Source organism: Vombatus ursinus, unplaced genomic scaffold (assembly GCF_900497805.2).
Source record: "Vombatus ursinus unplaced genomic scaffold, bare-nosed wombat genome assembly UNPS02015255.1, whole genome shotgun sequence".
In the NCBI taxonomy this organism is placed as follows: Eukaryota; Metazoa; Chordata; class Mammalia; order Diprotodontia; family Vombatidae; genus Vombatus; species Vombatus ursinus.
Genome location: NW_020955033.1, coordinates 20,412,522 through 20,439,392, shown reverse-complemented (window position 1 = coordinate 20,439,392; position 26,871 = coordinate 20,412,522). Strand labels below are relative to the sequence as shown.

The window sequence follows — 26,871 nt, the reverse complement described above, 5'->3', positions numbered from 1 at the left end:
TGGCGCAGTTGGTGCGCTCCTTGAGGCTGATTAGGAACTCTCAGGCTGGCGCGGCTCCCCTCCTCGCACGTGCGGCCGCGGATGGGGCGGGTCCTAGTTTTGCTCTGTAGGCCCCAGAGGCGGCGGCTCCTCGGCCGACGGGTCCGGCTCATCTTCGTGCTGCTATGGCGGCCCGTTATGATCGTGCGATTACTGTCTTCTCCCCCGACGGGCACCTCTTTCAAGTGGAATACGCGCAAGAGGCGGTAAAGAAGGGATCGACGGCGGTGAGTCTGCTCCTCCTTAACTATCGTCGCCCTTGGTTTCCCTTCCCTGCCTTCTCTCCCCGCCGCGGGACCCCTGCTTTCCTGGGACGCCCCCTCCCAACCTCCCCGGGACCCTCTCGGGGAACCCCTGGCCCACCCGCGGAACCCGGGCCCACCCGTCGAGAGCGCAGGGGCTCGGCGAGATTCTCTGAGGTGCGACGGCCTCCCGCTGAGCGCTCCCCTCTCCTCGCCCGGCGGGTAGCTCGGCTTCACCCCGAGGAACGGGAGGGCGGCGGAGGACGCGGGGTGGGGGGTGGGAAATCCTCCTTTCCCTCGGGTAATACGTCCAGTCACTGGTCCCGAGGGCTTGAGCTCTCCGTGCGGGGAGTGGTGGCGACTCGTGCCCCGCAGAGGTGTGAGGGGTGGTGGCTCCGAGGTGGAGAGAGTGGTGTACAGGAAAGGAAGAGGGAGGGGGCCTAGGTTTGGAGCTTGGCCCTGCTAGGGTGATTTGGCGTACTCTCTTGGGTCTCTCGATTATTAAAGCTAGCAAACAGTCGTGTTTTATAATTTTGTATTAGAAAATTAAAGTCGGCATATATATGTATATATAACACCTCATTTAATTCCCCACAACGATTCTCCCATTCTTGGGAGATTGGTGATTTTGCCAGCATGACCTTGAGCAAGTCTTTTTAACGTTACTGGGTCTCTTATAAAAATTAAAGATAGCAAATAATCACAAAAACATAAGGACATATAATTATATAATATATAATGAAAATGTGTGTACATCTTTATCTGTGTAAATGAAAATACGTATATGTGTGTATTATATATATAATTTGATTCCTCAACTCTGGGATATAGGTGCCTTTGCTGGAATGACCTTGGGCAAATCTCTTAAAACTTTCTGAGTGTCTCAAGAATCAAAGCTAGCAAATAATATATAATTGTTTATAAAATATTTTACATAATAGAATTGATTGGATATGTATGTGCATATGTAATATGCGTGTATAAAAATTTAATCCTCATCAGAATCGGGGGAGTGACCTTGGGCAAGCCTCTTAACTTTTCCTGGGTTTCTCTTAGTAATTAAAGATAGCAAGTAATCATAATTATATGTAATGTAATGGAGAATTAAAGCTACTAAGCACTGTCTCTAGCTGGACCTGGCATCAGGAAGACCTAAGGTTTTATATAAAAATTAATTTGATCCTCTCAACAACCCTGGAATAAAGTGCTATTATGATTCCTCCTTTTACAGATCAGGAAATGAGGCAGGCAGGGGTTTTAAGGGCTTTACCCAGGCTTACACAGCAAGGAAGTAGAATTTGAACTCGGGTCTTCTGGGTGCTAGATACAGCACTCTTATCCACAGCGCCTAGTTTTGGTTGGACTAGATCGGCTCAGATTGCTAACAGCTCAAAACTGTGATGCCAAAAGGTGACGCCCCACCTGCGTGTTACAGGTCAAGGTGCTGGGGTGCAGTAGGGGAGGATCTCCATGGCTTTAGAGTCGGTACTGGGTTCAGGTTCCAGCTCTTCCTTTTGCTTCCGGTCCTACTATAGGCCGGTTCTGAGCTTTAGAGCTGGAAGGGACCTTAGAGGCCACACCATTATTTTATAGATAAGGAAATTGATGCCCCGAGAAAGCTAGGGACTGCTCAGGCAGCAGGTGTCTTAAGTGGAAATAATCACTGCAGTCGTTTAAATTAGGCTTTGAGCTTTCAACCCTGTGTGGTCCGTGCAATTACTATTCTCATTTTGCAGATGAGGAAACTGAAGCTTGTCCAGGGCTAGGATAGTTAAATGCCAGAGGTGTAGGTTTAAACTCTTTTGGTTTAAATTTTTTTGTCTTACTCGACCAAAAAAAAAAAAAAGGGAAAAACTGCGGAGTTTCCATGCTTACAGGGAAAACCTAAAACTAGCACATCCACATCCTAGGAAAATCACCTGCTTGACCGTAGTCCAGTTCTCTCTCCATTTGGCTAAACTGCTGTTGCACTCTGCCCACGACCAGGGGGCTGGGAGGCCATTCATCGAGCCAATCTGCTGGTTGGTTTTACTGTAATTAAAAAAAAAAAAAAAAAGGCCTTGTCTCCCAAGGTGATTGATCACTGTGAGTCCTTGGAAGGGGCAAGTCACCACATTGTCCTGACTGGGCTTTAATTGTCTAAGCTATAAAATGGGGGAGAAAAAATAAAATAAAATGGGGGAAGTAATAACTTAAGTATTTATCAGGGAAATTGTGAGAATCACGAGGGTTTTGCAAAATATCAGGTGCTATATAAATTGACATGATTTGTGCAGACGCAGAAGTATCTATATCTTCCTGGTGCCTGATAGAGTGCTAGGTCTGAAATCAAAAAGTTTTGAATTTAAATCCTTCCTCTCATTTGTTAAACAAGTGACACTGGGATGGTCACTTAACCTGTATGTACCTCTGTTTGGAGGAGGTATTTTCCACACAAGCTCACAAAGTCAATATTTTTTCCCTATATTCATGTATTTGTGTACCTAGATAAAATTGCACTTGTGGCAAAAAAATAAAAGAAAAAGATCAAATCAAATATTTTAAACTTCTACCCTGTAGTCTAGTACAAGATGCTATACCAAAAAAAAAAAAAAATGAACAGAGGTCAATTGTGGTGAATCTCAACAATATAAAAGCACTCATGGTTGTGTGGCATTTTTTATAGTTAGTAGGCAGTGTATGAGTCAGCTCCACTTTACTGATAGGGAAATTGAAGCTTAGATAGACTAGCTACAAGTCTTCCCTAAGGTCTTACAAAAGTTAAATAACAGGGCCAGGACTTACACATTCATTCACTTTTTTGATGCTATTCAGACTATTTTGTTTTATACTGTTTATACTATTTATTAAGTACCTATTACGTGCCATTCACTGTGCTAAGTGCTGGGGATACAAAAAAAGGCAAAACACAGTCTTCAAGTGCTCAAGGAGCTTTCGACCTAAAATGGGAGCCAATTAGGACTTCACTTTTTTGAAAAGACAAGACTGACTCAGGGTAATTTCCTTCAGGTTATGGGCCACTTACAGTGTCAAAATGCCTTAAAGAAAGGTAGTGTAAGGCAAATTGAGATACCTGCAATACAAAATGGATTATTATTAACAGAATAATGTAATAAGTAATAATTTAAATAATATTTAGCAGAATAAATCAACAGAAATTAAGAATAAGCTTATCAATTAATTTCACATTTATTTCACAATTTGTTTTCTCTATGCCTAGTTTATTCATTAAAAAGGAACCAGAATCTTGCTTTAAAAAAAAATCACATTAGGTTTTGCTTTAATTTAAGTTCTATTTGGATTTTTTTTTTGGTACGAATTCTGGAAATTCCCTTTCTACCAAATATATAATAATGAATCTTTCAAGCATACAACTGATAGCAGGACATAATAGCATGATATTTAATGAGGCCTCATCATTTTGTAATGGTAAAGAATAAAACCCCCAGAATCTGCTGGTTGGGGTTCAAACAGGTGGTTGTCATAATATGGGTGAGAGGAAAGGCTTGAAATCAAACCTCAGACACTTAGCTTTGTGACCTTGGGCAAGTCACTTAACCCTGTTTACCTCAGTTTCCTAATCTGCAGAATGAGCTGGAGAATCACTCCAGGATCTTTGCCAGTAAACCCCCAAGTTAGGTTACAGTCACTTGCGGTTGAAACAAATGAACAGTCACATACAGCTTTGAGTCCTGTGGCATCACCTACTTGGCACTTTATATAATCAGCATAATAATACTTGCTATAATTACCTAATAGAGTGGATAATTAGGAAAGTGTTCTGGAAACTGCAAAGCATTATGTAAATTTGCACAATTATCTTTTGGTTTAGTAGACCATAAGCTTCTGGAGGACAAGAAGTATATACCATGCTTCAAGCTTTTGCTCTCGGCTACTTAGAGTTGTGTGGCCTTGGGACAAGTCACTTTCTCTGTGTCTCAGTTTCCTCATTTGTAAAATATGGAGTTTGGATTAATTGACCTTTATATCACTCTCTGGTTTCCCTTTCCCTGATGCTTAATGCACAATTCTGCACACATAGTGAGTGGTGTCAACAGTTGATGTGTTCAATATTGCTGATGCCAAGTTTTATATAACCACACTAGACTTACTAAAATTAAAAGTGTATGAATGCATATCAGCTAAATATCAGCTAAGGTTGCATTTTACCAGTCTTTTTGCTCTATGCCTATAAGCCTAGTAACAAAAAAAGACCAGGTATTTTCTTCTTTCTTCCCTTGGATACTTGTAGATTTTGGAATTCCAGAACTCCCTTCCGCCCTTCTGTCTCCTTCCTTCCATTTCTCCCTACCTCCCTCATCCTTCCCTCTCCCTCACTCTCTAGAGGAATATAGATGTATGTATGTGTACACATATGTATATATTTTATATATGTAAATATTTTCTATGCCTATCTAAAATTTTAGAAGTCTGTGGACCAGCTAATTGTTATTCATTCATTTTTCTTCCCTTTTCCTATCTGGGTAAATCATGGTAAGAGGAGTTAATTAATTCACTTTCACTAAGTATTTCATATGCAAAGTGTTGAAAAAATAACACTGGGAAGAAAGATGAGGTTGTTTTTTTCAAGTCATCCTATAATATTTTTAAATTAAATAGCACCCCAAAGTTTTGCTTCTGTTTTATGAGTAATTTAATGTTTTTTTTGTAATGATAAGTTTAAGAAAAGCCTCCTGTGCCTTAAATCAAAAGGGGGCTGTTTTGATAGAAATGTTTCCTAACCCCTCCCAGTATGGTATGTAGCATCTGGCTAGAAAATACGACCCAGGTTTCAGAGCTGAAAATGAAAGGAGTAGTGGGAGAAGACTGAGGTGTAATAAGAAACCACTTTGGCTCATTTAAAATGTTTTAGAAATGCCATAGAACTGATGGATGGCTCCTTTGTAATGAGCTGTAAAAGGGTAAGGATATAAAAATACCTATATTGGGTATTTTTAAAGATACATTACAAGCATGAGACAGTTTATCTCAGTGGATTCTGAAATTACAATTTATATCTTTGTATGGAGTTATTCAGTGTGTTTCCTTGAGGGTGCAATGACCTTTTTTACATAGTATAAAGTTTGTAATGACACTTGTTTAATAAGAATGCTGGAATAGTGTAGGAGTGAGTATGTATAAACACAGAAACATAGTTAAGAAGAGTCAAGAATAGCCAGCATTACCTGGATGTGGGTGAGATACTTGATTTCATCAATGTGGGTATGCTATCTATCCATCTATGCAGATGGTAGCCTCATCTATGCCTTTTTGCATTATGTAGATGAGATGTTCTAAGGTAAAAGGTGTCCCCTTAATTGCAATTGAAAAAGAGATGATAAAGGTAAATATTTGGGGCTCTGCCTACTTCTTGTAAATTGTAAGCATGATTTGAGACAAGAGACCTGACTTTTTCCCTCAATTTCTTGTTCTCAAACATTTTCGCAAAGATCTGGTAGAGCTGTGTGATCCTGGGCAAGTTGTGTACCCTTGTTTGCCTCAGTTTCCTCATATGTAAAATGAGCTGGAGAAGAAAATGGTAAACCACTCCAGGATCTTTGCCGAGAAAACCCCGAAGGGAGTCACGAAGAGTTGGACACGGTTGAAATGAATGAAAAACTGGTAGGGGTGTTAAGTTTAACCAGTTGGTACTGGTTAATGATAACTGGTAGAGATATTAAGCTTTCTTTTCAGAAAGAAATGAGTCCTTTACAACATTTCTTGTAAGGTTTTCTTTTTTTTTCCCCATCAGATCTCAGATATAGGGCTGAAAGAGACCTTGGAAGCTATTTAGTCACGCCTCTTGGTTTTAAAGGTGGGGAAACTGAGGCCCAAGTGACTTGCTCAAGGTCACACAGGTTGTGTCAGTGGTAAGATTTGAACTCACATGCAGAATGGATAAGGCACTGGATTTGGAGTCTGGTAGCCTGGATTCAAACTTGGCACTTAACTAGCTCGTGTGCCTCTCGGCAAGTTAAAATCTTTCTGGATCTACATCCTCATCGGTAAAATGAGGGGTTTCGGTGGATGGCTTTCCAGAATATCTTCTAGCTCCAAATCTGTTACCCTCTTTACATGGCTTGTAATGGCCACTAGATGCTACTTGGGAGTACTTGGTATCTGAATTTAACAATCTGTCCACCTTTGGGTTTCATTCTAACCATCTCTGTCATCTACCCAGGTCCTGCTTACTGTTTACCTTTAGCTCTCAGGTTTTCCTGACTTTTCTTCTCAAGAGATTATTACCACTCAGCTTCCAGTCTTCCTGTACCCAAAATCCTGCTTTCATATTTGGGACTTCAGTATCTATGTTGATGTGGGAGCATTTTACTTGACTTCTCTTGAGAAATGCCTGTTCATAGTCATTTAAAACTGCACTGAGACAATTGGGAACACCCTGTATAGTTGAATCAATCCCCTATAAATTCTCTATTAAAAAATTCCTGGGGCAGCTAGGGGGCACAGTGGATAGAGCACTGGCCCTAGATTCAGGAGGACCTGAGTTCAAATCCAGCCTCAGACACCTAACACTAGATGTGTGACTCCTGGGCAAGTCACTTAACCCCATTGCCTACTGCCCCCCCAAAAAAAATTCCCCACAAAACTTGGATATAAAATTTTTATCAAAAAAAACTTCCCGCAAAGATTTTCCTCAGTTAAATTCCCTTCTTACATTAACTGCATTGATTTTGTTTCTGCGATAGCTTTTTAATTTTATGTCATCAAAACTGCCTTTTCTTCTGCCATAATCCTCTCAATTCTTGTTCACTCAAAAACTCTTCTATCCAAAGTTGCTTGCAAATGGCTTTTCTTTCCTCAATTATTTAATAAATTTATGATGGGATTTTTACATTTAGGCCCATTTGGAGTTTACTTTGGTGTATAGTGTGAGATACTGGTCCAAACCTGAGAGCTACCAGGCTGCTTTCTACTTTCCTTAGCAATTTTTGCTAAATGTTGAGTTCTTACTCCAATAATTGGGGGGCTTTGAATTTATTGAACATTGAATTCATATGCTTTTGTATATTATATACTTAATCTCTTCCACAGATCAACTTTTATATTTTTTAACCAGCAAGAAGTCATTTTGATGGTGACTGCTTTGCTGTACTGTGTGAGATGTGGTATTGCTAGGCCCCCTTTTTTCTCATCTTTTTTTTTTCCTTTGTTATTTCCCTCAAGATTTGTGACCTTTTTTTCTTAGAGATTAATTTTTTTTTATTTATTTTTCAAGCTCTATAAAATACTCCTTTTGTTGTTAGGCATAGAATTTGAATATGTAAACTAATTTAGGTAGTGTTATCATTATTTTACTGGCACATCCCAGAACATGGACAATTAATAAACCCTTAACTATTTTTGTCCGCCTTTATTTCTGTAAAGAATAGTTTGTAGATGTGTTAATCCAATTCCTGTGTATTTCTTGGTAGTATCTAGGCAAATGTTTATACGTTCTGAAGTTTTGAATAGAATTTCTCTCTCTTCCTGCTGGGTTTTGTTGGTAATATAAAAGTAAGGCGGCTGATTTGTGTGGATTTATGTTATGCCCTGCTACTTAAGTTACTCAGTTTTTTTTTAGTTAACTTTCTAGGGTACTTTAAACCACTATGTCATCTACAAAAAGCTTAGTCCTGTTTCCTTTTTTCATACTCGTTCAATTTTTTTTTTGTCTTATTGCTACAGGAAACATTTTTGTATAACTACCTCAAAATCATGATGATAATATAATGGATACCTTTGCATTTTATTAGGAAGGCCCTAAGCATTTCTCCATTTTATATATAATACTTGCTCTTAGTTTTGAATAGATGAAGTTTATCATATTAAGGAAACGTCCATTTATTCCAGCAACTCAGCACAATCCCTGGCACAAAGTAGGCACTTTGGAATGGATTATTGGATTGATTTTTTTAACAGAAGTGTTAAAGTGTATTTTGTCAAAATAATTTTCATCATCTAGTGATATAATCATGTGGGTTTGTATTTTTTTGTTGATAACATGGTTTTCTTCCTTAGAAAATTGGTTTCCCAAACACTTTCACTGACAAAACAGAAAAGAACAGAACAATGAATTGAATACCTAAAAAACTAGAAAAGCAACAAATCAGATATCCTAAAGGAAACACAAAAATAGAAATTCAAAAGTCAAAGAGAAAATAAAATGCAGAGCAAAAAAAAGACTGAATTGACAAAACTAGGAAATTAAAAAAAAAAACTAAGTTAGCTAATCTCATTTTTAAAAGGGAAAAGCCAAATTACCAGTATCAAAAATTGAAAAAGAATTCACAACAAATGAAGAGAAAATAAAGGGAATTATTAGAAACTTTTCACAACTCTATATCCCAGCAACTTGATAACTTAAATGAAATTGATGAATATTTACAAAATTTTTAAATATGCATATTAACAGTATAAGAAATAGAGAATGTAAATAACACTAAGAAAAAATAAATTGATCCAGCTGTGAATGAACTCCTCCTCTATCATCAAAAATAACCCAGGACCAGATGGATTTGTGAAATAAATCTTTCAAACATTTAAAGAAAAATTATTTCTAATATTATATAAGCTATTTGACAAAATAGAAAAAGGATCCTACCAAATACAAATGATGTTTTGGTGCTTAAATAAGGGAAAGAAAATGGAGAGAAAGGAAGCATCCTCCAAGAGTAGTTCATGGAGTCCCTGAGTATTCAAGGACCCTTTCAGGGTGTCTGCACAGTCAAAACTATTTTCATAATAATACTAAGATATTATTCACCTATTAAAATCCTATTTCCTTTTCCAACTACATAGTTGTGTAAGGCCAGATTTTCTTCTTCTATTTTAACCAAAACAACATATGGGAGAGTTTAAATTCAGAGGCTGATAGGAAAATCCAGTTGTTTTCTTTTAAGCCAGACGTTAAAGAGATGCAAAAATGTAAACAAAGCCAGTCTTCTCACTTTTTTTCTTTTGGTTTGTGGGAATATCATTTTTTAAAGGAAATGTGTATGTTGCCATGAATGGGTTAGTGTTATTTTCAAATGAATTGATAAATATTTTTTAAAATTTATTAGTTTTAATTTCTAATACAGTCTATCGATAGATATAACCCACATAACCACATATAGATATAACTCATATTTGGGATCCTTATCAATTTTTAAGAGTGTAAAGGGGTTTTGAGACCAAAAAGTTAGAGAACTGTTGCTATAGACCTAATAATTCCTAATGAATATGGACCAAAAAATTTTAATTAGATTTTTTTTAATTAGTAAGAATTTATTTTCTTTTCCTCCTACTTTCCCACTGGTGGAGGAAAAAAGAAAAGAAAAACAAAACCTGTGTAACAAATATGTGTAGTCAAAACAAATTCCATGTCCAGAAATGTGTTTCATTCTTGATGTTAAGTTTATCACTTCTGTGTCAGGAGGTGAGTAGGCAAACTGAGTTTATAGTAAATATACTGAAAGCTGTTCATTGGAACAGAAGGAGTATTGAGTCCTTGAATACCAGCATTACTGTGATACATACCCATTCCTTCATTCAATGATTACTTGCATTGACCAACACTGAACAGGAAACATGTAGAATTGGGATTGGTATGGTAAAACTGCCAAGCTTAGATATTAGCAGATAGATTAGATATGAGAACTATTGCCAACAAATTTAGTGCAACCAGATGAGTTGCAGGCTAAAGTTGGATTGTTTCAGGATTATGATGAATCTATTCCAAAAGGAAGCAGTATTAACAGGTAGAGAGAGACTTAACGCTGTCTGAAGTAATTGAATTGATCTTCCACATCCTATGTCTTTTACAAATCTATTCCATGCTTTGCAGTCTCACCTGTGATGAGTTGGTTCATGTGGAAGAGTGTTTTTTTTTTTTAAAATAATTGGGGTTAAGTGACTTGCCCAGGGTCATACAGCTAGCAAGTATCTGAAGCTGAATTTGAACTCGGGTCCTCCTGAGTCCAGGGCCAGTGCTCTAGTCACTAGCAGCTTCTGAAGTAAACACATTTTTAAAAATGTACAGCATACCAATAGTACTTTCATTAAATGCTTTTCAGTTAATGGAGATTATTTCACAAGAAGTTGGCTCCCAGTTGAAGTCATTGTGGAAATGTAATATAGTCATGATTTTGATCATTGAGTAAGAATTGACTTCCTCAGTTAATTGTAATGATGTGAATGAACAATTTAGCTCCGTAATACCTGGTGAGCTGTGTCTTATTCTATAGGACAAGAAGAGAAACTTCATCTAGTTGGGTCCTTTTGGGTTAGCTTAATATCCAGTTAAAGAGAAAGATCATAAAAATTGTATGACCTTGGTTAGCACTAGGGTAAAAAAATGACATTTTGCATCTCAGTTTTAAAGTTTGTATTTTTGAAGTAAATTTTTTTTAATTTTTAAAATTGAGTGAGAATCCCTATCATATGGGTTAAGACTCAACCCTTTGTGGAAAGGGTACTGAATTTGGAATCAGGACCTGATTTCAAATCCTGCCTGTTACTCCTTGTATGATCATGAGTACTTCCTGGCCTCAGTTTCCTCATTTGTTGAAAATGAATAATTTAGACTAATTATTTTTATTTAATTTGTTTTTATTCTGAACTTAGCAAATACCAAATTAGGGGATTGTATGTGAAACTGTAGGTCTCTATCATAATACAATTTGCTTTTCCTTTTTTCCTTTCATTTTATTTTTTGGTTAGGCAATCAGGGTTAAGTGACTTGCCCAGGGTCACATAGCTAATGTCAAGTGTCTGAGGCAGGATTTCAACTCAAGTTCTCCTGACTCCAAGGCCAGAGCTCTATCCATTGTGCCACCTAGCTGCCCTGATTGCTTTTCTTTTTTAAAGTATATACCTCCAATTTTTTTTTCCCCTAAAGTGAAGTTATATGACCATGTCATTCCAGCTCTTAAATTTTTTGTTGCCTTTAGGATCAAAGTACAAGTACCTCTGTTTTCGCTTTTAAGCTCCTTCACAACCTGGCCCCAGTCTGCCCTTTCAACTTTGTGTATGTGTATATGTGTGTGTGTGTATTTATGTATGTGTGTATAGATGTATATGTGTGTGTGTGTATCTATATATATATATATATATATATATATATGTATATGTATAAACTGCCCTTCTTGTACCCTGTAGTACAGTTAGACTGGCCACCTTGTTCTTCACATATCTTCCATTTCCATACCTGAAATGTACTCTCTGCTCACTTCTACCTTTTTACCTATTAGAATCCTTTATTTCCTTCTAAATTCAGTTCATCTGCCACCTTTTCTGCAGGAATATAGCCTTTCTTGATCCCCTAGGTGCTAATGCCTTCCCTTACACAAATTACCTTGTATTCGTTTTGTATGAACTTAGGTATGTATGTTCTCCTACCCACCTCCAGTAGAGTGTAATCTCCTTACGGCTGAACAAGTTGTGGTATATGAATGTGCTATAAGAAACGATGAGCAGGCAGACTTCAGAAAAACCTAGAATGATTTACATGAACTGATGCTGAGGGAAGTGAGCAGAACCAGGAGAATATTGTATACAGTAACAGCCACATTGTGTGATGTCTAACTTTCATAGAGACTCATCTCTTCTGAGCAATGCAAGGATCCAAGACAACTCCAAAGGATTCATTATGGAAAATTCTGTCCACAACCAAAAAAAAGAACTATAGAATCTGAATACAGATCAAAGCATATTATTTCCTCTCCTTTTTTCTTTTTCTTTTTTTGTTTTTTTCTTTCTTGTGGTATCTCCCATTGGTTCTAATTCTTCTTTACAATGTGACTAATGTGAGAATAGGTTCAATATGAATATGTATGTAGCACCTGTATCGAATTGCATATGCCGTTTTGGTTTGGGGGTGGGAAGAGATGGGGAGAAAATTCGGAACTCAAAATCTTATGAAAGTGAATGCTAAAAACTAAAAATAAATAATTTTTTGAAAAAGAATATAATCTCCTTGAGGGGCACGGCCTGTTTTCTCCTTGTATTTATTTTCCCACTACCTAGCAGAGTACCTACTTTTGATTGATTGATAATCATATAGGATGATGATGATGTCAAACTCAGAAATGGGGGCCACTGAAGCATAAATCAGAATCCTTGTGGATCACTTAGAAAACACATTCATATTTATCTATGTTTTATTGTACATTTTTATTTACTTTGTTAAGTATTTCCCAGTTACTTTTTAATCTGGCTTGGGCTACACTCAGGAATGTTGTGGGCTGCTTGTTTGACACCTCTGAAGTAGTGTCTTCTGCCTATCCTAGGAACATAATTGCTAATAGCTGTCATTCCTGTAGTGTTTTAAGGCTTGCAGATCAATTTTCCAAATACCTCATTTAGCCATTTCAACTACCTTGGCAGGCAGGTGCTGTTATCCTCATTTTATAGATGAGGAAACTGAGGCAGATAAAAGTTAAGTCACTTGCTCAGGGTCATACTGAGGCCAGATTTGAGATCTGGTCCTCCTGATTCCAGGTCCAGTGCTATATTCATTGTGCTATGGAACTACTTCTGAATATAGAGAATTTACTCTTTTTTCTTCTTCGTTGTGGAGTGGGTAGAGTGCAGACTTGAATCAGGAAAACCCAAGGTCACATCCTGCCTCAGGTACTTACTAGTCATGTGACACAATAGCAGCTCCTGTCTTGAAGTGCTATGAGGGTCCTTTTTGGGTTTCTAATTAAAAATACATTTATTATCTCTTTCCCACCTGTTTACTTAGTACTTTTTAATATGGTCATGGGCTAACCTGGTTTCTCCTTTATATTCACCTTCCATATCAGTGAATATGAAAAAACTAAATCCATTATTTTATTCCTTCTTTTATGATAATGAGCATATCTATGTGGTGGTGATCTCTGGTTTTCCCGTCGTCATTACCACCAAATGACATCTCCTATTTATACGTAATAACAGTTTCCCCAACTAAACTGCCTTCAGCATTTAGTTTGAGAAAGCAGTTATAATTACATCAGATTGAGTATGCCTGAACAAACATCAGATATCCCATGCTTATTTTAACATCTCTTTGACACACTCATCAAAAGCTATTCATGGCAAATCCTCAAGTCCAAGGCAGGACATGAGGGTTTAAGAGTTAGTTGATACCCCTCTCAGCATCCACTGACGGGAGAACTGGTCAAGAGGCTTGAGGAAGAATGGAAACCAAGGCAGGAAGAAAACAGGGCAGCCAGCAATAGAACTAGAATAGAAAGTCAGCAGTTTAATCAAGGTGTAGTAAAAAAAAAAAAAAAAAATCAGTGTCAAGGATTTTCTGTCTAGAACTTTCTCTTGGAAAGGTTCCATGTGTCTCCCATAACTCCCTTTGTTTAATCTTCAAAGAGACAACTCATGAGGAAAGGACAATTTATTTGTTCTTAGTTTTCAATAATCACTTCTATAAGCTTTTGAGTTTTAAATTTTCTCTGCCATTCCTCCCTTCCTATGTGCAATCTGATATAGGCTTTATATGTACATTCCTATTAAAAACATTTTCATATTAGTCATGTTGTAAAGAAGAATTAAAATCAATAGGAGGAACCACAAGAAAGAAGAAATAAAACAAAAAGGAAAAAAAAAACAAATAAAAGAGCAAATAGTATGCTTTGATCTGCATTCAGACTCCATAGTTCTTTCTTTGGATGTGGATAGCATTTTCCATCATGAGACCTTTGGAGATGTCTTAGATCCTTGCATTGCTGAGAAGAGCTAAGTCTAAGTCATCTCACAACGTGGCTATTACTGTGTACGATATTTTCCTGGTTCTGCTCACTTCACTCAGCATCAGTCCATACAAGTTGGAAAGGACAATTTAGAACAAATATTATGGATACTTGATGAAAAGCAACTGAAAAAAAAGATCAGGCCCAGTTGCAGAGCACCTTTTCTCTTCCATGATTTCGCTCATTAGTTATTTAAATATGTAAAACTTTTCCTTAATTGAATAATTGTAAATGCTGTTTTTATTTTAAAATGACTAACTTTTTTGTCTTTTTATGACTTAGGTTGGCATTCGAGGCACTGATATAGTTGTGTTGGGAGTAGAAAAAAAATCCGTTGCTAAGCTTCAAGATGAAAGAACCGTAAAGAAGATCTGTGCCCTTGATGACCATGTCTGCATGGCTTTTGCAGGTATTTATGGGCCAAGCTTGAATAAACGTACAATAGTATAGCTTACTCAAAGAATTTGCGGTAGCAAAGCCACTGTTGTGGAATTGGATTTAATGACCATACCTACATGACTCCATTATCTGGACAGGGGCTGCATGGACATATTATTTCGGATAATTCAAACTCCTCATTTGAACTCATTGGTCTTTTCAGGTATTTCTGGGCCAAGATTAGGGATACAAGAGAACAGTTGCTCAATAGAATTTGCAATAGCAAAGTCGCTATTGTAAAATTGGATTTAGTTTCATACGTGGAAAATTTACCCCATCATCATGGTTGAATAATAATAATAATGATGGCTAATTTTATTTTATCTTCACAACAATCATAGGAGGTAGGTTGAATGATACAAGGGATAGTGTGGTATAGTGAAAAGAATGCCTTGGAGTCGGAACACCTGGATTTGAGTCCCACTGCTACGACTTAATACTGTGAGATAATAAGGCAACTCAAGTAACTTCTTGACCCTCAGTTTCCTTGTCTATAAAATGGGGACAATCACCCTTGCCCAACCTATCCTCACAGGGTGCTTGTTGGGATCAGATCAGATGATAGATAGAAACGCTCTTTGTAATCTGTTATACAAGCGTGAGGCATTTTTAGTATGCATACAGTATATGTGATATCTGGGTTGATTTTCCTGTTGTACAGCAAGGTTTCTTCTTAACCTTTTTGTGTCGTGGATCTTTGTTGAAACCTATAGGTCTTTTTTCAGAATTTTGTTGTTGTTCAATTTTATCTGACTGTTTGTGACCCCATGGACCATACTGCCCATGGGGATTTCTTGGCAACGATACTGGAGTGATTTGCCATTTCCTTCTCCAGGGGATTTAGGAAAACAGGTTAAGTGAGTTGCCCAAGGTCACACAACTATTAAGTGTTCCAGTCCAGATTTGAACCCAGGTCTTCCTGACTTCAGGCCCAAAGTTCTATTTACTGAGTACTCTCCTCAGAATATTGTTTGTATATACAGAAAATTTCAGAACAAAACATAGTATTACAAAAAGAAATCGATTATATTGAAATGCAGTTATCAAAAATATTCAAGTTCACAGACCCAAAGATAAGAACTCTTGCTTTACAGGAAAGATCAGGAAATCTATGATGGTCCACCTGTGGAAATGAGAGGAAAATACAGACAAATTTTGGTAATTTGTAAAAATATAGAATAACTTCAGAATTTACAAAATTGGTTACAAAATTCATTCATCATAAGCTGAATGTACCATATTCAGAGTCCTGTGCTGGGTGCTGGGAGAAAAACAAATTTTAGACAAGACAGTTCCTGCCTTTGAGAAGCTTGCAGTCTAGAAGGAAAAATTGATCTCTCTGGTTCTAAAAATAGATCCTTTAAAAACAGATAAACTCTAACAAGTTAACATTTTATTTGAAGATGAAATCTGCCCTGAAGCCATCATTCTCTCACTCTAATAAATCAATAGCTAACATTTATATAGTGCTTACTATGTGCCACATACTGTGCTCAGCACTTTACAACTATTATTATCCACATTGCACAGATGAGGAAACTGAGGCAAACAGGTTAAGTGACTTGCCCAAGGTCACCCAGCTCATAAGTGTCTGAGGCGAGTTTTGAGTTTAGGAACTCTAGTCATATTCTCTATCTACTCTGCCACATAGCTGCCCCCCCAAAAAATACTAAAAATCCCTGGTTCCCTCTTCTCTACTGTCAGTTAAAATACAAGCTTATTTCCTAGTATTTAAGGTTCTATTAATAACCTGTTTCCAAAATAACTTTTCTAGCCTTATCGCACTGTTGTTCTCCTTCACATAACTCTAAAATTCTGGACCAGATGGACTGCTATCTGTTGGCCAAATTTTAACGTGACATCTCCTGCCTTTGTGTATTTGACCAGACCTCCTATACTTGTAATTTATGTTCTTTGAGAATCCTTATCTCCCTTCATGACTCAGTTCAGGTGCTATCTCTCCTTTGCTCACATTGCATCCTAACCTGTGTAATACTTTGTGTGCATGTCATATCCCCCCCACTAGTGCTAAGTTCCTTGAGGAGAAGGATTCTGTCATTTTTTATTTTTATTATCCCTAGGACCTCTCATAGTACCTTGTACATAGGATGTACTTAATAAAGACTTGTTGAAGATTTTTTAATTAAAAGTTTAGGTTTGTTTTGGTAAATTTTTTGGTTTTTTTTTGTTTTCCTCACTCAAAATATGTAATATACTGAAAATGTTTCTTTTTTCTTAAACATATTGCTCAAAAATATGTATATATTCTCCCTTGCTCCATACATAAAATTCTATCTGCCAAGTCAAAAATAGGCAGATGGAACTTTTTTTAAAATTTTCCAGTCATTTTTTAAATCAAATTGAGGTCTTAATATAGTGAGAGGCTAAAAATAATGTATTTTTTTCCTCAGTGACTGAATCAGTCACTCTTAACAGTAGACAGCTATAGACATTAATTCTGAGGTCTTTTGCATTCCTGATACAATTCCATAAATGATGTTTATGTGACCAGGAAAAATACATAGATGATAAATCATAGCATGCTAAGAATTGCAAGGGATCTTGTCCAATGCTCTCATTTTACAGATGAAGAGAATGAGGACTGGAGAGATTAAGGGACTTATCCAAAGTTAAAATATAAATATTACTCCATAGGCATATTTAGGTTAACCTGGGTACTATCTGATTTTTTTAATCAAACTGTGTGGTTTTCAAAATTGAAGTTACTCAGATTTTACATTTTTTAATTCAGCTGCTTTTTAATGAGTTTTTATTAAATTCTTTATTTTTTTTGTTTTGTCATTGAAGCCAAAGCATTTGTTTGTGTAAAAGTAATATCAGAAGCACAGTGGAGCTAATTCTTTGGTAAAATGCTATGATTAACTCCTTTAAATAATCACGTACTACTTTTGTTTAATTATGAGGCTGCAGAAGAACATACAGAAAACATTAGGTAGTAATTTCAAGTCCCTGGGTGAATATAGCATTAGAAATCAGTGTTTAGAGTTTTCCAAAAAGAGTAAACACAGGAAAAGAATACACAGTCCAGCAAGTAAGTGTTCGAGTAAGTTCTCATATCAGCGTGCCTCCTTGTGAGTCAGTAGTATGACAAAGCTGCTCGCTCCCCCATCTTCCCCACACAAATGTGATCTTGGTCTTTACTCATTGGTATGTGATATCCTGAACAAATTCTGTCCTCTTCAGCCCACATCTGGAGCAGGAGCTGTGTCATGTGAAAGAGAGAGACAGTCAAAGGAGATGTGGGGATGTTGAGAAAACTTAGGGAGGACATGGTACCTATCTTCAGATATTCTATGTTGAGAAACAATTAGATGGAGCCCTTGTGAGTTGGGAGGGTAGAACTTGGGACTAAGGCCATTGGGTGGGAGCAGCAGAGTGAGACCAAGGAGTTCCCAAAATATTAGTGCTGTCTAAAAGTAGACTAAGATCTATACAAATACTAAAGATTTACAAATATGAAGATGTTTATAAAAACATATGTGCATTCTTGGAATCCTGGGAGGTAGGTGCTATTATTATCCCCATTTTACAGTTAAGGAAATTGAGGCAGACAGAAGTTAAATGCCTTGCCCAGGATCACACAGCTAGTAAGTGTCTGAAGTTGGGCTTGAACTTGGATCTTTCTAACACCAGGCCCATTGCTGTATCTACTGTGCCACCTAGCCACCAAAGTTTGGAGATCAGAGGGTGTTCCTCCATATGGTAGGGGCTTGGGCCAGGTGACTCTGAGATTGTAACTTTTAAGATTGCATGATTTTTTAAGTCTTGAAGCACATTAAAAAGTGGTTCTACTAATAAGAGGCATAAATGACATAGAAATACTGGTATGTGAGCTGACATAGACTTAACCTAGCTTTATGGGGTTTTATTCTTCTGCCCAACCTCCCTGCCCTCGCTGACTTATGTTGTTTGATGACCCTATACTACTCATCATTTTCTATCATCCTCTGTAATATTTTGCAAATGAGCTTACTCTCCAAACCAATCTTGTCCTAGGCCACCATGTTTATGCTCTTGGCAACTACATGTTGAAGTGGTTTCTGGAACAGAAAACAGGTTATTTTGGCCGTTTTTCTATTTCTGTAACTTAGAAAATTCCAGTGGTTGATCTTGCGCTGTTGATCAGCAATAAACATTTTTTCTCAAGATCAGAATTTTCTTTCTAGTTGGGGAACAAGAGAACATAATGGAAGCAAGTAGGAGCAGAGAATGGGAAAGAAATATATATGTGTGTACATACATACATATGTATATGTATATAGTGTTTGGTCTGAGGCTGGATTTGAACTCAGCTCCTCCTGACTTTAGGGCTGGTGCTCTATCCACTGTGCCACCTAGCTGCCTGAAACAACAACATTATAAAAGGGATGGAGTGAGATTTAAGGCTATTGAAAAGGTAGAATAGTGTTGGTCATTGTCCTATGAATAGGAAAAAAGATCTAAAATGTGTGGGCTTCATGGAAAAGTCAAATGATGAAGAAGTATGAATTACTGGACTAATCATTGATGTTCAGGATTTGGGAGTGTTGTAAGAATCCTGTGAGATAATTTTTAAAAAAACTTTGGAGTGCCGTAGAAGAAAAGTAGTTGTTTGCTTTTCTTTGTAGTAGTCCTCTTTTAATCTAGAAGCAAACATGATAAATCTCAAGTATATTCCCATAGAAGAGAAAATCAGGCAGGGAGAACTGGTTTGTAGAATCAGATGCAATGGAAAGTGTATTGTCAGAATATATTAGTTTGAGTCATGGCTCGGATCCTCATTAACTGTGTGTTCATTGGATCAGTTTAGACTTCAGCGGTATATTTGCATGCCTGTCTTTACACAACCTTTCTAACATTCGACTATGCTCAATTTGTGTCATTTTTACCAGTATGTAGGGGTGAATCCAAAGGGTTATTTTAATTTCTTTTGCTATTATTATTAGTGATTTATTGTATGTTTTCAGATAGTCATTTAGAGTCTGATTTTGTTTTTGAAAAATTTCTATTAGGTAATGGCTCTCTATTATGTACTTTTGTCAATTCTCTATATATCTTAAAGATCAGGTTTTATTAATGATATTTGGTGCACATATATTCTCACTGTCCAGTTTTTTTCTACCTTCATTGATTTCATTCATGAAAAAGCTTTTTAATTTTATGTAATTGTAATTATCCATTACTGGGACTATTTTCTGGTAATGAGACATATAAGGAATGTTGTAAACCTCACCTTCCTAGCAGTCTTTTAAAATAAGTACACTTTGACCAGGACTGACAAAATGATTTCTTTGAAAATGACACCAGTTTTAATGACATATTGGGTATTTTGCAGGCCTAACTGCTGATGCTAGAATAGTAATTAATCGAGCCCGTGTGGAGTGCCAAAGTCATAAACTGACCGTGGAGGATCCAGTCACAGTAGAATATATAACACGTTTCATAGCAACATTGAAGCAGGTAAGCACTTTGTCTTTTAGGGTTTACAAAGTTCTTCACAAATATCTCATTTGATCCTCACAACATCACTTCATTATACAAATGAAGAAACTGAGGCCCACAGATTAAGTGACCTGCCCAGGGTTCCAAAGCTCGGAAGTATCTGAGGCTGTGTTTGAACTCCAGTATGAAACTTATTAGACTTTTCTTCAAACTAGTTAATTCCAGGCCCCATGAAGGTAAGAGTTATCTCTAATTTAACTTTGAATTTACACCTAGAATAGTGCTGTATAGGAACTATTTGATAAAATGATTGATTGCTCAATGGGATTAAACGGAATGTTCTTCCAATATTTTCAAGCTGCCTGTTGGTCAGTACCATCTGGAAGTCAGTATGAACATCTGAATCTAAGCATGTCCAAACTGAAACTCTATTCCCCACCCCTAACTTCCCTATTTTTTATTGAAGTCATAATTTAGTCTTTCCTTTCTCATTCCCCCTTTGATAGTCATTTGCTAGGTCTAGTTGATTCTGCCTTTGCAACATTTCTCTCCATTTAGATGGCCCCTCCTCTTAAGCTCAGGATCTCATCCCTTGTCACCTGTCCTGCTGCATTAGCATCTTTCAGTCTTTCTTTTCTCTGATCTATACTTCACACAACCTCCAAGATAATCTCCCTAAGGCACAGATCTGAACGTGGTTACTCCCCTGGTACTCCCTATTTCCTCTAGTTTGTACAGACTTTTAGCCTGCTTTAGAAAGCCCCAGATAACTGCTGAATTTGGAATCAGAGGAACAGTTTCTAAGCCATTGTGGATCTGTGGATCCTGTGTGGGCAAGTCACATGTCTTAGGCTAAGGCTTGGTTTTCTCATCTATAAAATGAGAGGATTGGTCTAGATGACCTCTAAGGTTCCTTCTGGCTTTAATTCTACTATCCTTTAATCAGGCTCAATTTACTCCCCTTTATGTACTCTACATTCCAGCCAAACTGGAATGCCAGACTGACTTCTTGTTCTCCAAACTTGGCATTTCACATCCTATTTCCATACTTTTTGCACAGGCTACTTCAAACTGTATACTAAAGACACATCTCCAACTCAATTTGTACAAAACCAGACTCATTACCTTTCCATTTTTTTTTTTGAAGGCAGCACCATCCTCTTCTAGACTTTTGTGTTTTTAGTCTTGGCATTACCTTCATCCCATATTTCCAGTCACTTGCTACATCTTGGCATTTCTGTCTTCAAGACGTCTGTCATATCTGCCTCGTCCTGTCTACTTCTGTACTATCACTTTATATAGGGCACCGTCACTTCTTACCTTATAATTGATGCCCCTGAATTAAGTCTCAGCCCACTCCAAACCCTCCTACACTACTTTAACAGGATTGTCCTCAAGTACAAATCTGTCTCTGTCGCTTTTGTTCAATAAACTGTAATGGCTCACGATTGCCTGTAATATAAAATAGAAACTCCTTTGTTGAGCTTTTAAAGCCCTTTACAATCTTGTCCCAACCTTTTTTTCTGTCCTCCTTGGCGATTTCTCCCTGCCCCAAGGCACTCTGTGATCCAGCCAGATTGGCCTTCTGTCTGTCCCTCATGCACAGTACTCCATCTATCATCTCTGTGCTTGGCACTAGCCGTCCTCCATACTGGGAAACACTCCCTCTTCTCATAGACTTTGTCCCCTGTTCCTTAAAGACATAGATCAAGCACTGCCTTCTGGTCAGTTAGCAGATGTTAGAGGCAGTACTTGGACCCAGGTCTTTCTTGACTCTAAGATAGACCTTCTATCCATTAGGTATAGGCATTCAATAGTCCTGGATGTCCACTATTTCCATCTGAGCGCAATCCATGTCTAAACCTGCTTAGCTTCAGAAATTGGACAAGATCAAGTTTGTTCAGAGTAGTAAGACTGTGGACAGTTGATAGAAATATGTTATTGTTCATTCGGTTTACTCGTGACCAACGCTTCGTGACTCTATTTGGGGTTTTTTTAGCAAAGATACTGGAGTGGTTTGCCATTTTCTTCTCCAGTGGTTTCATTTTGTCAGGCAATCAGAGGTTAAGTGACTTGCCCAGTGTCACGTGACACAGCTAGGAAGTGTCTAAGGCTGGATTTGAACTCCGGTCTTCCTGATTGCAGGCCCAGTGTCCTATCCACTGAGCCACCAGCTGCCTCTTGATAGAAACGTAGAGGTTTATTAAATAGAAGGAGGTAGTGGTTGCTTCTCTTTTTATAATTTGTATTTACTGAGTAACAACTCAATCTTGTAGACTTTTTAAAAACCGGCATCTAATTAAATTTCATTCCTTCTCACCTTTACAGCATTGTTGTAATGATATAGTGCATTATTACTTTTGAAATCAAGTCCCATGAAGTCATACTAAGTTTTTAGAAAGGAGATAAGAAACTTTTTTGGGGGGCAGTTGGCATTATCATTTGGGAAATGAATTAAAACAAGTCATGTTTATAAAGCTATTACTTTGTACATGGAGATATGCCACATATGAGACAGAAAGGAAGATGGAGAAAATAAAGATTTATCCCTTGCCTTTCAGAAATTTACGATCTGTATGTAACCTTAGGCAAATCAGTTAAACTCTTTGGACCTCGGTTTGCTCATCTGCAAAACGAGGGGGTTGAGCTAGATGTCGCCTGAGGTCCTTGCTAGCTCTAAAATACATGGTCATGTATTATTAATAGACTCTTAAGTGTTGAAGGAATTCCCAATAAGGGATGAGTCATTATGGTGTGGGGGAGTCAGAGAAGGTTTAGTTAGGAAGGTGGCAGAAGTCTTAGAGCCATGTGTATGACAAAGAAAAAATGGGGTGACTATATGCCTAGACTTGAAGGTGCAGGATAGGAGTTTATTTTAAAACATGTAAGAGGAGCATTGGCACATAGAGAATTCACTTTGTTAGGAGTATTTGGGCTAAGGAGATTTCACTACAAGTGTGTACTAGATGTGGCTTGTACTGAGCTCAGTATTCAGTTTTCAGTGTGAGCATTTTACACCTCAAAATTCAGCAAACAATACAAATCAGGGCTTGATTCATTGCTTATTATTTATTGTTAGAGGCAGCTGGGTGGTACAATGGAGAGAAAGGTAGGCCTGTAGTCAGGAAGACCCGAGTTCAAAACCAGCCTTAGATACTTAATAACTGTGTGATCTTGGGCAAGTCACATAATGGCTATTTTGCCTCAGTTTCCTCAACTGTAAAATGGGGATAATAATGGTACCTACCTTCTGGGGTTATTGGGAGAATCCAGTAAGGTATATTTTTAAATCCAGTAAGGTATATTTTTGTTTAGCACAGTGCCTGGCACATAGAAGGCACCATGTAAATGCTAGCTGCTATTATCCTTGATTTCTAGAGTTAGGAAAGTGAGAATGGAGAAAGTGAAATGGAGAAAACATTAAGAATGCAGATTAAAAGTATGTCATAACCTTTTATTATGCAGAGCTGGCTGTTAAAACATCAGCACATCTCTGCTTAGCTACCATTGAGAATGTGATTAGCCATTGAAAATAAAGCTGCTTAATTTTTATATACAGCCAGAAAATTGCCTTCTGTTAACAGTAGCTGACCAGAACTAATAATTACAAAAACTTTTCACCTCCAGAGATACACACAAAGCAACGGATGCAGACCTTTTGGCATTTCTGCTTTAATTGTGGGTTTTGATGATGATGGGATCCCAAGGTTATACCAGACCGACCCATCTGGTACTTACCATGCTTGGAAGGTATGCATTACTCTCTTTTATTTAGAAGTAGAGGGAATTCATTCCTCTAAAGTGTTTGCACATTATCACTTCAGGATGCACAACAAAGCTCTCTGTCATGTCAGAAATACAAGTCGTGACATGAATGCTTCCAGCCTGCTTCAGAAGAAATGCCTACTATTCACTGTCACACTGTGTACAGATGGCTAGGGAAGTCTCTTGATTTAATATAAACATGGTGGTTTCCTTTCTTTGGATAAAGGGGAGCAAAGTTTATGAATGAAAAAAATAATTCTGAAATTACTAAATGTAGAACTTACTCTTTATAGAGAGGCAAATTGGTTTAAAGAGGAGAATGTTGGACTCGAATCAAGAGACTTGAGTTCAGTTCTCTGTTGTACTAGCTGTGTGATAGTGGTCAAGTTAACCCACTCTGTCCTTTAGCCATGAAATGGGGTCGAAGAATAATCCTATCTGCCTCACAGCGTGGTTGTGATGAGTGCTCTTTATAAACCTAAAAGTACCATGTAAGCATTAAGATGATGTTACTACAAGTCAGAAATGGTGTTTTAGATGCTTGAGGTTGTCGTACTTTCAAAAGTGATTTATTATAAATATTGGAATTATTAAAAATCAATTACACTTACTTGCAGCTGTTAATAATTTAATGAAATTCATTTCCATAAAATGGCACAGCAGTTTGTATGTCGGTCACCCCATCAGCTTACCCTGATGCCCACCTCACTGCCCGCCCCTTGAGGCTCTGACATCTGACATAGTGGCTTCCGGTGAGGACAGCCTGGATTCAAGGCCAGACTCTGTGAACCCTGTACAAGTTACTTAGCTCCTTAGTTTCTCTCCCCGCCCCACCCTCTGGGACAGCTTTGTAGGACAGTAAATTGTAGCACAGGTGTTGCTCTGCTTTATCAGAGGCATATACTTAACTAGGAGCATCACATACAGAGACAATCATAGGTCCAATCCGAAAGTAAGTCTTTATCCGCAATTTTTGTCCATTTATTCCAATTCGTTTTTCCTCCCACACGGTTGTAATATGTGTGGTGTCTTCAAGTAGGTAGAGAAGTCAGACAGAGACAGGGATTTAGGGGAGAACTCAGTGAATTTGACTTTGAGCATGTTCAGTTTGAGATGCCTGTGGTGACATCTATGGGGAAATGTCCAGCAGGCTATTTATTAGAGATGTAGGACTGCAGCTGAGAGAGATGAGGGCTGAATATGTAAATGAGAGAATTGCCTGCCTAGAGGTGACAGTTAACCTAGTGTGAGGTGTTGAGATTATTGAAAAAGATGATGAAGGGGGCCCAACTGGGGTAGAGGCCTGGCTGGGGTCTATTCACACACAGGGAGTGTATGGATGAGGATTTTGATGGCTCCAGCAAAGCTGAGGAGGAAGGATAGATCAGTCAGGGTTAAAAAAGAACCATGATAAAGTGGTATCATGAAAACATAAGTAGGAGAGTATTTTGTGGGGGGGAGCAGATTCAGTAATTCTTTTTTTAATTTTAGACTTAAATATATAATAAGAAAAGAAAAACGTAAATATTAAAACAAGAAAATTTTTTAAAAGCATGTCATGTGGCAGCAGAATGTAAGAGAGAATTCAAAATATATAGCAATAAATTTCCATTTCAAGAAAGTCTATATATATAATAAATACTACACATTCTGTTGAGAGCTGTCCATCTTTTCTTTACTTCTTTGTGAGTTTTCTTTTGTTCTCTGCTGGGCACTTTTTATTTTGTTCTTTTTTTCCCCTTACCCCTCCCCAGGCTACAATTAGGTGTGGATATATTTATATATACACACATATATACACATAAAGACATATACATGTACATATATAGACATATACTTTCCCTAAGAAGTTCTACTCCTGATCTTTGTGTTTGTTTGTTCATATCTCTTATTTCCTGTCTCTCCTGACTCATCTACTTCTACCCACTACCTTGCCCTCCTATTTGATCTACCTCCCCCACAAGGATCCCTGCTTTATTCCTTCCATTCACATAATTCTAAACATCTTATATCCCCTTTTGAGCTATTCCCTCACTCTCCCCTCTAAAGATCCCTCCCTTATCCTCTTCCCCCCCAATCCCCTTAGCATTTTATTTTTTTCTGAATTTAGAAGATTTCTGTATTCTTCTAGATATATATGTATTATTTCCTCTTGAAACCATTCCCAATGAAACTAGGTTTCCAGAACTAACCGCCCTCCCTCCCCTTCTAATTCTTTTGTGTTGGTTCTTCCTCTTGCACTTTTGTATATAATAATTTGTATACATTTGTATACGATAATTACTCTTTTTAGCTGTTCCCAAATGGTTTAGTTTTTAAAGTCATATCATATTCAGGTCTACCCCAATCTTTCTTAAGAACTACCTAATTACTAATAACAATCTTACACATACGTTTTATAATTTATATACATAAAAGGTAAACATTTTGTCTTTACTGAGTCCCTTATAATTGGTCATTGGTATGTACCTTATATTTCTCCTGGCTCTTGTATGTCAAACCTTGTATTAAGTTTGGTGTTACTTGTTTTTTTTTTGTTTTTTTTTTTTTAAACCGAATTCCCAAAGTCTGACAATTCATTAAATGTCCATTTTTTTTTAAAAAAAAATCAAGATTATGCTTAGCTTTGCTGGGTGTGATATTTTTGGCCAGAAGCCCGGTTTTTTTGCTCTTTGATATATAGTGTTCCAAGACATGTGACCTTTTAGAGTGTTGCTGCTGCTAGGTCTTGTGTGATGATAATCGTGGCACCACCATATTTAATTTGTTTTTTTCTTGTTGCTTAGGATATTTTATACTTGAGCTGGGGGTTTTAGAATTTGACTATAATATTCTTACAAGTTTTCCTCATTAGGATCTCTTTCAGATAATGATGAGTGGATTTTTTTTTCTATTTCTGCTTTCCCCTCTTGTTCAGGACAATGCTTCAGGACAATTTTCTGTAATTATTTCTTGCATTATTGTATCAAGATTCTTTTTTTGATCATAGCTTTCGGGTAGTTCGATTATTCTTATGTTTTCTCTTTTCGATCTGTTCTCCAGATCAGTTGTTTTTCTTATGGGATGTTTCACATTCTCTTCTATTTTTATTATATTTTTATACTTACTATGTATTATTAAATATTAAATATTTATTATTTCTTGATCTTTGCTGGCTTCCCCTTGCCCAATTCTGATTTTCAAGGAGTCATTTCCATCCTTAAGATTCAGTAATTCACAGG

At 37.3% G+C, this 26,871-nt stretch overlaps 1 protein-coding gene across 2 annotated transcripts in view; it reads left to right on the top strand.

Moving 5' to 3' along the window:
* Positions 1 to 2: 2 nt before the first annotated feature.
* LOC114031867 (proteasome subunit alpha type-7-like) overlaps positions 3 to 26,871 on the top strand; it is a 32,211-nt gene continuing 5,342 nt past the window's right edge. Inside the window, exons 1-4 of one of the 2 annotated variants that reach the window (XM_027847047.1) lie at positions 5 to 266; positions 14,288 to 14,414; positions 19,779 to 19,903; positions 23,513 to 23,635. In XM_027847047.1, the coding sequence (XP_027702848.1) occupies positions 165 to 266; positions 14,288 to 14,414; positions 19,779 to 19,903; positions 23,513 to 23,635 (477 nt within the window). In that variant the 5' untranslated portion in view covers positions 5 to 164. Of the gene's footprint in view, positions 267 to 14,287; positions 14,415 to 19,778; positions 19,904 to 23,512; positions 23,636 to 26,871 lie in introns of both variants that reach the window. The other variant, XM_027847048.1, reaches the window with a different exon arrangement.